Source organism: Thunnus maccoyii, chromosome 14 (genome assembly GCF_910596095.1).
Source record: "Thunnus maccoyii chromosome 14, fThuMac1.1, whole genome shotgun sequence".
Taxonomy (NCBI): Eukaryota; Metazoa; Chordata; class Actinopteri; order Scombriformes; family Scombridae; genus Thunnus; species Thunnus maccoyii.
Genome location: NC_056546.1, coordinates 19,297,304 through 19,308,523, shown reverse-complemented (window position 1 = coordinate 19,308,523; position 11,220 = coordinate 19,297,304). Strand labels below are relative to the sequence as shown.

General features: G+C 38.2%; 1 protein-coding gene across 2 annotated transcripts; it reads left to right on the top strand.

Moving 5' to 3' along the window:
- The first annotated feature begins 3,200 nt into the window (after window positions 1-3,200).
- On the top strand, window positions 3,201-10,865 carry kcnk1b (potassium channel, subfamily K, member 1b). Of its 2 annotated transcripts, XM_042434380.1 has the most exons (4): window positions 3,201-3,412; window positions 3,593-3,829; window positions 6,041-6,436; window positions 7,710-10,865. In XM_042434380.1, the coding sequence occupies exons 2-4, from the start codon at window positions 3,649-3,651 to the stop codon at window positions 7,964-7,966; spliced, it is 834 nt and encodes a 277-aa protein (XP_042290314.1). In that variant the 5' UTR covers window positions 3,201-3,412; window positions 3,593-3,648; the 3' UTR covers window positions 7,967-10,865. The 2 variants fall into 2 exon arrangements, with proteins under 2 accessions (XP_042290314.1, XP_042290313.1); XM_042434379.1 differs by having other exon boundaries at window positions 3,201-3,829.
- Window positions 10,866-11,220: the final 355 nt, after the last annotated feature.

Genomic DNA, 11,220 nt, shown 5'->3' with positions numbered 1-11,220 from the left:
TTTGAAATTGTCAACTGGAATTACTCTGAGGCAGGACACTGCAAGGGGGTACCAGATGCTGTTGGTGGAGCGCTGAAGAGATCAGCAGACAGTGGAGTTATTCTGCATAAGTGAAGATGATGTCGAATCAAAGCCAGAGGTAAGAAAAGAACCTAAATGTACTTTACAATTACCAACCTATATACAATTACCAATGTACATTATATACACGGATTTATTCATGTCTGATGAAAATCAATTCAGAGTAAATGAACTGCCTATATATTTAATCAGTTAGATCTGTTGAAAGAGAATAAAACAGAAACTGACCTACCTACTTATCTATGTACTTACCCAGGTAGATACTTTGCACTTTATGTATACTTTGCACTTTACATATTTTATGTAACAGTCCAATGTTTTTAATGATTTTAATCCATGTTTATCTGTACTTTTATTACTTTATTTTATTTTGTTACATGTGCTGTGCACTTAGAGGGTTCTGCAATTTTCTTGTCTTGAACAATGACAATAAATCTCTATCTAGATAAACTGAAGCAGAATAAAACAGAGAGTGACCTAGCTACCTACCTACCTACCTATGAACTTACCCAGTTAGATAAACTGAAACAGAACCTACCTACAGTACAGTATGTGCTTATCCAGGTGAGTCTGCAGAAAAAAGAACAAAATAAAAAATGAATTACCTACTTATATACAGTGCTTATTCAAGTAGAACTACTGAATCAAAATATAAATACCTACCTACGTACTAGGGGTGTGCCCAAATACAAATGCATTATTCGGCAAAGCACAAATAGTGATTTTTTTTTTTTTTTTTTTTTTACATATATTTGTTTCATACAAATATTTTTAGAATTATTTGTTTTGGGGAAGAAAAAAAAATCCATGTCAAATAACAGTAATGCAGGTCGGTTACATCGCTATCTAAGTCTCTCTCCTCTGCTCTGCTGTTACGTCTATGTGCTACATGACACACATTTCCCTATGTGGACATCACTCCCAGATTTGGGGGTGTTCTCCAGAGATAAAGCTGAGCTACTGGCACATGTAGGTTATTCATGAACACTTATTGTAACACTTTAATTTTCTAAAATTAAAAGCGTAATAAAAAACAAAAACAGGATTTTTAAGCCTCTTTCCACTTTTATTCAAATACAAATACAAATAAATTTTGCTGCCTCAACAAGTATAGATACAAATACAAATACTGGGCTCTCTGCACATCCCTACTATGTACTTACCTGCCATTGCTCCAATAAAAGGAACAATGAGGGTGCATCAGGTGCTAAGTGTGTCAAAGGACAAACTCAAATCACATGACATCACATGTCTCTGCAAGAGAGGGGCAGGTATGTTGGACTGTTCCTGTTAGAGACAACTATGAGTGAAGAGGATAACCATGTCCCTGCATCTGACAGCACAACCAAAACCAGATGGCATCCAGAATTCATTGAGGCGAAACACATCGGAGAATGGTGTGTTTTGTATTATGATGACAAAGCCTATCCTGCATGGCTCATTATCACTGAAGTGGAAGAGCACAACATAATGGTAAAGTGCATGCCATGGAATGGGATAAACAAATTCTTCTGGCCCGGTCCCAGAGAAGACGTTAACTGGTATGCAGATCAACAGATTCTCTGTTACTCCAGAGCCACAAGTCTTCAATGAACGCTCTGTACAGGTGGACAAGGCTTCATGGAGGGATGAAGAGCAGTTGAGAAGAGCAGAGGAATTCAGTCTGTGCCCAGCAAGGTGCAAACTTTTTTTATTTTTATTTTTTGAAAATGCAGTACAAATTGAACGATTGTTGTGTTTTTTACAGCTCTATCACCCCACTATAGGTTAATTTATACTTCTACGTCAACTTCACATAAGCAACATGAAAGCACGTGTCCCACATGCTAAGCCTCCTCTCCCATATTCTGGTTGATCTCACAGATATTCTGCATAATTTGACTGTCTTTATAATCTTGAGATGAGGAGCTGTACAGATGGCTGTAACGCAGAACGTCTTCAGCTAAGCATTCTTTGAAATGATTTATTGTTTGTGAAAGTAGGTTTCTTCTCAGTTTCTCTCTGGTGTTTACCTGACTGTTAAGATGTACCTCTTCAAGAATGTATGTTTATGTGAATCATCACATAACCTTTTTATACCTACAAATAAATTCTAAAATGAATAAGCATGGGGGGAAATGATTAGTTTCAAATAGTTTGAAAATGTACTCATTTTAAAAGTTGAACAAATGTGTCCATCCTGTCGTCTTGATATTTTTAAATAATAAGTCAGTCATACTGTGTGTGTGTGTGTATATACATATATATATATATGTGTGTGTGTGTGTGTGTGTGTGTGTGTATGTATGTATATATATATGTATATATACACACACACACACACACACACACACATATATGTATGTATGTATATATATACATATATATACATATATATGTATATATATACATGCACTTTATAGTGTTAATAACACATCAGAACATCTGTCATAATTTATGCTGCTAATTTGTTGTGACCACGAACACTATAAAAAAAATCCCCACAAGAGCAGCCCTATTTAAATTATTAGTTTTAATGTCTTTCATCTGCAGCTTGATGAGCCAGTTCTCCCAAAATCACGACTAAACCTGTCTCCACTCCCCAAATGTATCTGATTTACAGTTATATCGGGACGTTTCTACTTCCTCATTTTATTACCTTCTATGGTGACAGACTAACAGGGAGGGAGACAGTAACAAAAGCTCTCTGACGTTTTTCGATGCTTTCTAAGCTATTGAAACCGAAAGACGTCTGAACCGTCTACCTGGGAGGAGAGAAAGGGAAGCTCTTACGTCACATGGCCCTTGTCACCGCCACATCACTTGCTGCCTTCAGGTAACACCGGAAGCTCGGAAATACGGGTACTACAGATTCAGGGATTTTTCGCATTCATGTTTTTGATCGGAAATAGCATCAAAAATGCATCCAGAAGGCTGAAACAAATAGTGTACTTATATCCTGTGTCATTTTTAGTAATGAAGTCTAAGTGCACTACTTTGTAGCCTGATATAGCGACAAAAGAAGAGCACTTAAAGCAGGGTTGCATTCGCTCCAGTGAATTAAATTTGAATTATTTTTGTAACGTTATCTTGCATCTAGTACTAGGTCCCTTTTATCTGCATACAAACAATTTCACACCACAGCTTCACAATTGGACTATCACGGATTATTCCCAGCCTAACAAGGCTACTCTTGTCATCGTGAAATCAGACAGCACCTGAATGCCTCAAGTGCTACAGCAGGTTTCGCGGAGGGGGTAGTGTATCCTCATTTCTGCTTTGTCTTTATCAACATCCCTCCGTGTGGGATATATTTCGGCGATAAACCACGTCAGGCGGTAAAATTGATAAGGTTAGTTTACAGGGTTATCATATTTATTTAAATCTGCTGTGGTATAGGCTATCTCTTCAAAAATGCTTCAGTCTCTAGCCAGCAATTCGTGTGTGCGCTTGATACAGAGTCACAAATCGACGTGGTATTTTGTATCACTAGTCTTGGGGTATTTACTTTATCTTATATTCGGCGCTGTAGTCTTTTCTTCGGTCGAGCTGCCCTATGAAGACCTCCTGCGCCAGGACCTGAGGGCCATGAAAAAACAGTTCCTCCAGGAGAATGAATGTCTATCCGAGGAGCGTCTGGAGCGGTTTCTAAAGAAAGCCCTTGATGCCAGTAATTATGGGGTTTCCATCCTCAATAACGTCTCAGCTAACTGGAACTGGGATTTCACCTCTGCGCTGTTTTTTGCGAGCACCGTGCTGTCCACCACAGGTGAGTCGTTGCTGCTTGAAGGGTTAGACTGGACAGTGCAGGTGATGCTGCAGGTTGGAGTCTAGGCTACATATTCTAAACCGTCTTTGTGCTTATTGGGATCCAATTTTTGACTTACTTGTGTCTGCATTTCATCATGTTTGCAAAACACCATTTCCTCTGACTTGCAGGTTACCACTAGGCCACACAAACATGGCCTGCTTCACTGTAAATGGGCAGGTTGTGGTGCATTTCACAATGTAATAATTGGTGGTGATGTGGTAATGTAGTGTATGTTCAGTAAAAGCCCATCTAACGTCCCCTCTTTCACTATTACTATATTCTATACAGCACTGCTTATCCCAGGATCAGACTATAAACCTGTTTGTATCATCTTCAAATGAATAAAGTGGGTTATCTTTGGTTGTTTGTGTACAAAAGCTATAGCTGTATGCTTTCTTGTCTTATATTTATGAGCACAGTGAACATTTCTTTTTCTGCCAGCACATCTATTGGTTATGATGACATTTCTGTAATCTACATCTGTTTTTTTCTAGACGTAAGCAAGTTTATCCCCAATTTGACTTTGACATTCTCGTCACCTTAGTCTAATATGTTTAGGCAAATCCTTTGAACAAATTGCTTTGTTTAGTTTGTTTTAAGGCAATGGGACTTGCACGCCAATGAGAGCAGAGGTTGTTGTCTTGTGTTACCTAAGCAGTGCACAAAAGTACATGGATTGCAGATGGTTGTCAGTCAGACTACGTGAAGAACTTTAGTCTGACCACACGGCAGTAATTATCTTTGAGGTTTCAACATACATAATTATGCAGATAGCATGTACAGATCTAGCTGTCTGACTGCAGGAAGCTCTTTGTGTCTTGTTTTTGTCTCAACATAACTGTGTTGATTGCTAAACAGAGACATCTAGATCAGACAGAGCCCTGAGTCTTTGTTATAGGTTTGGCTTATTTTAGACTCAAACTATTTTTATTTATCTCAGTGGCATTTCCAGAATCATTTTGATCCTCAATACTAATAATGATAAAATAAACGCCTGCTCTTGATTATAGTTGGTTATTTTTTATCAGATTGGTTGCGAAATACACAACTCAACACAATTAATTAAATTCTCACTCAAAGAAAAAGGGGTGGGAGTCAGTGTGTAGCAAAACATTGATCTTATTCCTAACAGAAGCATTGCTTTTACCAAATACCTAGCAGATGGTGAAAATACATTTCTTGGGTGGTTTTAAAGACGTATATCACAGACAAACATAATTTCCTCATTTGCACGCTCATGTTAGAGGGCTGTGGTATTTTTAACACTCTTGTTACGTTCACTTCTCTGAACTAGAACATGTGAGGTTTTAACAGCAATACCACATTCATATCAACGTGCAATAATGTAAAAACTGTTCTACTCATCCTTAAGAAAAACCGCTTTAATTGAGCATGCTTATTGTCTGCTCATCTGTTTAATGACTCTTCTGTTTAATTAATGACTCCATATGTTATAATAGTTCACAGTGTATTTGTTAAAAGGACAGTGCTATAAAGAGCACTTACGTTTAGCCAACATACCTTGTATAAAATAATATATACATGGCTTCTGTTATTGTATAGTAATATAGTCTATATTATATATGTGAATTGACTAATGGATTAGAATTCACGCAAACATAATGGAGCAAAGTAGGTTCAGAAGAGTCATGAATTACAGTAGGGCTGCAACCAACAATTACTTTCATTATCAGTTAATCTGCTGATTACTCTCTCGATTACTTGATTAATCTTTTTTTGTCTATAAAGTGTCAGAAAATAGTGGAAAATGCCTGTTGCTGCTCTAAATGAGTAAGTAAGTACTTACGTGCTTACAATCATGATTGTGATGCAATCTTCTTCATTTACTGATTTATCCTGGTACAGCATGTAAACATTAAATGAAAGTCAAAAGTTTGAGTTTAATAAAATTGTACACCTACGATTGAGTGTTTCAAAAACTAAATCATATGTGTACAATTTCAGATCTGAATCTATTTCTTTCTCATACTGTTTATTGTTCAAACAGTACTACATGAGATTTTGGAGTGAATACGCAGAAGATGTGACAGTGTGATTAGATAGTTGAAAAGTTCAATAGAAAAGTGTTGTACCTCCATGGAAATGGCTCCCACAGCAGCTTTCATGCCTGTAATCAAAATATTTTCTGGTATGTGTGTTTGCCTACAGGATATGGTCATACGGCACCACTGTCGGATGGTGGCAAGGCCTTCTGCATTATCTACTCTGTGATTGGCATCCCCTTCACCCTCCTTTTCCTCACTGCTGTGGTGCAAAGGATCATGGTGTTCAGCACACGGAGGCCGATCATGTACATCCATACGCGCTGGGGCCTGTCCAAACCTCTGGTGGCCATTGTTCATGCCACTCTACTCGCTATGTTGGCCGTCTCTTGCTTCTTCCTCATCCCTGCCGCCATCTTCTCATCCCTGGAGGAGAACTGGAACTTCCTGGAGTCCTTCTACTTCTGTTTCATTTCGCTCAGCACCATCGGCCTGGGAGATTATGTACCTGGAGAAGCTGCTAATCAGAGGTTCAGGGAGCTCTACAAAGTGGGCATCACTGGTGAGTGCTGCTTTACCGTCTGTTTTCATCCTGTGTTTTTAATGGTAATATGTGTTGCACTGTAAACAGCATTTATGATTTCCTGACTACATGTGATACTGGTGGTTTAATCACTGTAACCAGAAGAGATGATAAAAGCTGCGACTTGCAGGCAGTAGTGCTGTTCTCACATTTCTCGTTATCTTTATTGCTTCCTGTTTCAAGGAGGATGTTAAGACTTGGTTTGTTTGTATTGGAAGAACAGCTCTCTCTACCTTATATAAACTATAAAGCAATCCAGCAGAAAATATCCTACAAAATCAAATCTTGTGCCACAAAGTGTAAAAAATGCAGTGTAGTGCAGTGCAGGAGAAAAATTGGGCCTTTGAAAGCAGAAAAAGGCATTGATTGATTCTTCTGGGTGACCTGTGCAGCTTTCTGTCAGCTGCACTGCCAGGACTAATGGTGACTTGATAACAGTCAAACCCAATTTGAACCCATGGAGTTTTGAGAAGCTGTTGGTGTGCGTAAATGTTGCGTACTACTTGAATGAACTGTAACCTGTATTTGTGATAGGGGTGGGCGGTACGTATCACCCAGAGAGACGTCATTCAGTAGGCACAATGTGTCAGCCTGTAGGAGGAGAGAGGACTATGACAGAGTGTGTTTTTGTGCACAAACGGCACCCCGTACATTTGTACAACTTCCTCTGTGAGAAATTACACGCAATGCAATAACATTTGGAGCATATAAAGAGAAGATCTAAGCACGGTCTGCCACAAATAATCATCAGTTTGTGTCATTTACTGGAGTGTAAACTCACATTTGTATCACAGACTACAGGCTCAACATGCCTCTGATAGTGCTGTAATGCTACCACTATTTATGCAAGTAGTAGTAGTAGTGCTAATACAGTAGTAGTATTGCACTTTACCGGTCTAGACACACCTTGGTTTTTAGGGGAGTTTGGGGTAGTTTCACAAAGAGGTTTTTTTAGTTTTGTTTGTCAGGGCAGTGCAAGATCTTACTGCTGGTCCTGAGTAACAAGCATTTACATCTGAATGGGGGATTTCCAACATTGTCCGAAAATGTTCTCCTCCATTCTCACCATTCAAGGTTAGCTATCCACTGCCCTCTTGTGTCTGTGCATAAAAACAACAGGTTTTGTGACAATAATAATTCTATAAGCCTGGTTTCTTGTGAGGGTTATAGAAAATGCATGCTTATGGTTTGTTTTCAGCATTTAATCAAACTACACACTCATTACTCACTCTCTCTCTGTCTCTCTCGTCAGTCTACCTAATCTTGGGTCTGATAGTCATGCTGGTGGTGCTGGAGACGTTCTGCGAGCTGCAACAACTGAAGCAGCTGAGGAAGATGTTCTACCTGAAGAAGGAGAAGCCGCACGACCGTCTGGCCATCTTGGAGCACGACCACCTGTCCTTCACTACTGTGTCCAACAGAGCTGCAGCCCACTGTGAGGACAAAACCCAGCCGTTTGTTAGTGTCCCAACTCTGTCCTCTCCCAACGATGACCCCATGATCCAGTAAATAGCGACAGAGCAAGCAGCTATCGAAGGATCAATAAATCAAAGTAGGGGGTAATGCACACAAGACTAGATAAAATGTGTAGATCATAAATCTAAACTCTAGGTATCCTGCAAAGCTCCACCCTGCAAATTTTAGTATGTTAGTTGAGACAATCCAGATCAAGCAAAACTATCCTCTTTACAGGAACCACAATAATGACTATACAGTACTATGCAGCAGAAATAAAATGTATGTACATTAATAAAGGGAAATTTAATATTTTATCAGTGACTATAAAAACATAGTCACTGATAAAAGAAAAGCCTTCTGCTGTATTTATGACTCACCGGAGCTAAGCTCCTTTGTGAGCTGTATTATTTATAGCATATGTAGGAACATTTTAGAAAGTAATTGGTCTCTTAAAATCTAGCTAAAATATAGGACAATTCTCTGTAGTCTGTCTCAAAAATAGTACATAAATTACTTATGTATCGTACAGTATAAATACTTGACAGGTATGTGGAATGTGTATTATCAGGTAAATGTTTTAAGGTGTACAGTATAGTGTCATCTAGAATTAAGACACCTGTTAATGATGAGCAAAAGTAGACAAAAATATAAAAACAACTTAACTATAAATCAGAAATATTGTGACATTATTATTTGTGATATAACTTTGAAACGAAAACTTTGTAATGTATCATGGCATCTTTATTTAAATACAGTTTTTGGGAGCAGAGCTTGCTGCAAACTGATCAAAGTTTGTTGGTGGTTGCGCTCTGTAATGCTCAAATGCACACTTGTCAATTTAAATGCCTTCTATTGATTTTGAGAAAGTTCCAGGAGCCTGCTTTCTATTGCATGATAATGGTGCCTAGTTGACTGAAAGTGAGGTTGCAGTCAATGCTTTACAGAGCACATGAAATAATAGACAATGAGTTTTATGGTCAGTAAGTATTTGTGAATATGAAAGTTTGCAAGACAACAGGCTTTGTTTAAGAAACTGTCAAGAGGTTTTGAAATATTTTACTTTAAATTTTAAGCAGATTGTTTTTAAAAATGTTGTATGCCTTGTTGCTCGTTTTTGTCGAATCTCTGGCTCATCTTTAATTAAGGTGTTCAGTATTCTAGTTGCACTCCACATTGTCACATTTCATTGTGAGGGAACATATTTGTCTTCATGTACTGTATGTGTATTTTCTCGGCATGTCGCAGTGCTGTTTCAAAGTTGTCCATCTGTGATGATAAGCACTATAACTTATTGACTTGTCTGAATGGCCTTATGTGTGCTGACCTGTTGTGAAAAGGGAAGTGAGGTTAGCCCAACCTAAAAAGGGAACCACGAAGGGCTGGCCCATTTTACTGTTGATACAGAGAGCTTAATTTGCACATGTACAGGAGCCAGTCAGTAGTACAGAAAAAGAAAACAACAGTTTTGGATTTCTCTGAAACAAAGGAACACTGTTCCAAAGATTTCATCTGTATTAAAAAACGGGAGATATTTTTAATGAAACAGGTAACGTTACTTTTGTTGTGGATGATCTGTAAAGGCTTGACATTTGCTCTGGGCAAGAAAAGAGCAAGGAGAAACTATTTTACTGTTTGTAATTTGAATGTAGAGATGTATATTTTTAAATATGACATGAGGAAGGTCTTCAAATTTTTGGTAATTGTGTACTAGAAACGGTATATTAGAGAGACTTGACACAATGAATTAAAGCAGTAGGAGTGTAGCTAAGCATTCCACTTCTGATCATCTAAAACAGGTTTTCAATCTGCTCATCAACCAAGGCTTACTCACAATAATTGAAATTTAAATCAGTGCATGTACTCTTGCAAATTTATAAACCACTCCTCTATTTTTAAAAAATATTTCTGAAAATGTTCAGACAAAAATACTGATTTCATGCCATTATCTGTCCTCTAATATTCTGTTTGGCGCAAAAGGACGCCCACGAAAAGTGTAGCATTTCACATTGATACAGACTTATTTGTCACATATACTATTTAGTTCATTAAAAAGAAACACACATTTTTTCTTTTAACAATGTCTCAGTCTCTGTATGGAGCTGAAGTTCTGACCTCATCTTTCTCTGCCACAACGCCACATCAGGACACGGTCGTAGCCTTTTATGAAGTCTTGAATGTAATGTTTTTTATTATGCTGTTTGCTACAGTGAGATTCAAGGCCTGACCAGAGTGCAGCATCTTTCCCTGCTGCTCTACTGGCTCTGTTAGTTTAGTAGTGTCATGTTTATTGGAAATAGTGTGTACAGGTGGCAAGGTGCCTGCTTGCAAAATTAGCTATGACTGTGTCGCCATCTGAGTTACCGATCTCCAACGCTGTATTTTATACATCAGTGGGATTTTAGTTCATTTTCCTCACCAGTCTGGGCCTTCGTGTAAACTGTGAAGCATTGATACTGTGTTCATATTGTCTGCTGAGAAAAAAGGAGAACTTGAATTTTGCCAAGTTGGGTTTTCTCTATTACTGTAATATGTTTCACTGTTAAGTAGATACATTGAATAGATTGATGTCAAGGCTTTGACCTTTCAGCGTTACTGTGTTCATCATCGCTCACACACAGTTTGTCTAGAAAGTGAGAGCTGTCAGGTGAAGTAGTTGTCTAGGGAGTAAATATTGTGTCGAGGATTACAACTGGAAACAAACTGACATTATTTATTCATGCTGACAAGACTTTTGAAATATTTGGAATTATCTGTACATATCTCTTCCTTTGTTCTGGTGCATGGGTTCATATGCACATTGGAGTACTTTAGTGTTACAGTATCCATATTGTTATACAGGATTGTCATTGAGCAACCATGGAGGTTGTATGTGAAAAGCATTTCGTCAAAAGAGCTGCATCCAGGAACTGTATGATATCAGTGTGTCTTAAATAAAGTGTTGGTTTATTAATCTGACTTCTCATTTCATCAAAACCGGTGTGTGTCTGTTTTTTGATCTGTCTGTGGTGTAACTGTTTACACTCAGATTCTTCTTCAATGACTTTATTCCTCTTTTATCCAGAACTCCTACTGCACTCACGCTGAATGCTAAAAAGTATTGACACTAGCTGACAGAGTGGTGGCTCATGGGTGTTATGTTCTAATAGCAGTTCCAGCTGTCTGCCAGCAGCAACATGTGTGATTATATAACAAGTATTTACCATGAAAGTGTAATTCAAGTGAATGCAAGTAAGGGCGAGGGTTGTGGACAATTGCCAGGCTTTTGTACACACACACACCACTTGGGTGAACTAGAAAGAAGAGCA

What these genes read in the sequence shown, in the direction of transcription:
- kcnk1b (XM_042434379.1), top strand. Translation starts at nt 3,475, where the DNA reads ATGCTTCAGTCTCTAGCCAGCAATTCGTGTGTGCGCTTGATACAGAGT. An exon ending in CACCGTGCTGTCCACCACAG is followed by an intron (nt 3,830 to 6,040) that starts GTGAGTCGTTGC and finishes GTTTGCCTACAG; the next exon opens with GATATGGTCATACGGCACCA. An exon ending in CTACAAAGTGGGCATCACTG is followed by an intron (nt 6,437 to 7,709) that starts GTGAGTGCTGCT and finishes CTCTCTCGTCAG; the next exon opens with TCTACCTAATCTTGGGTCTG.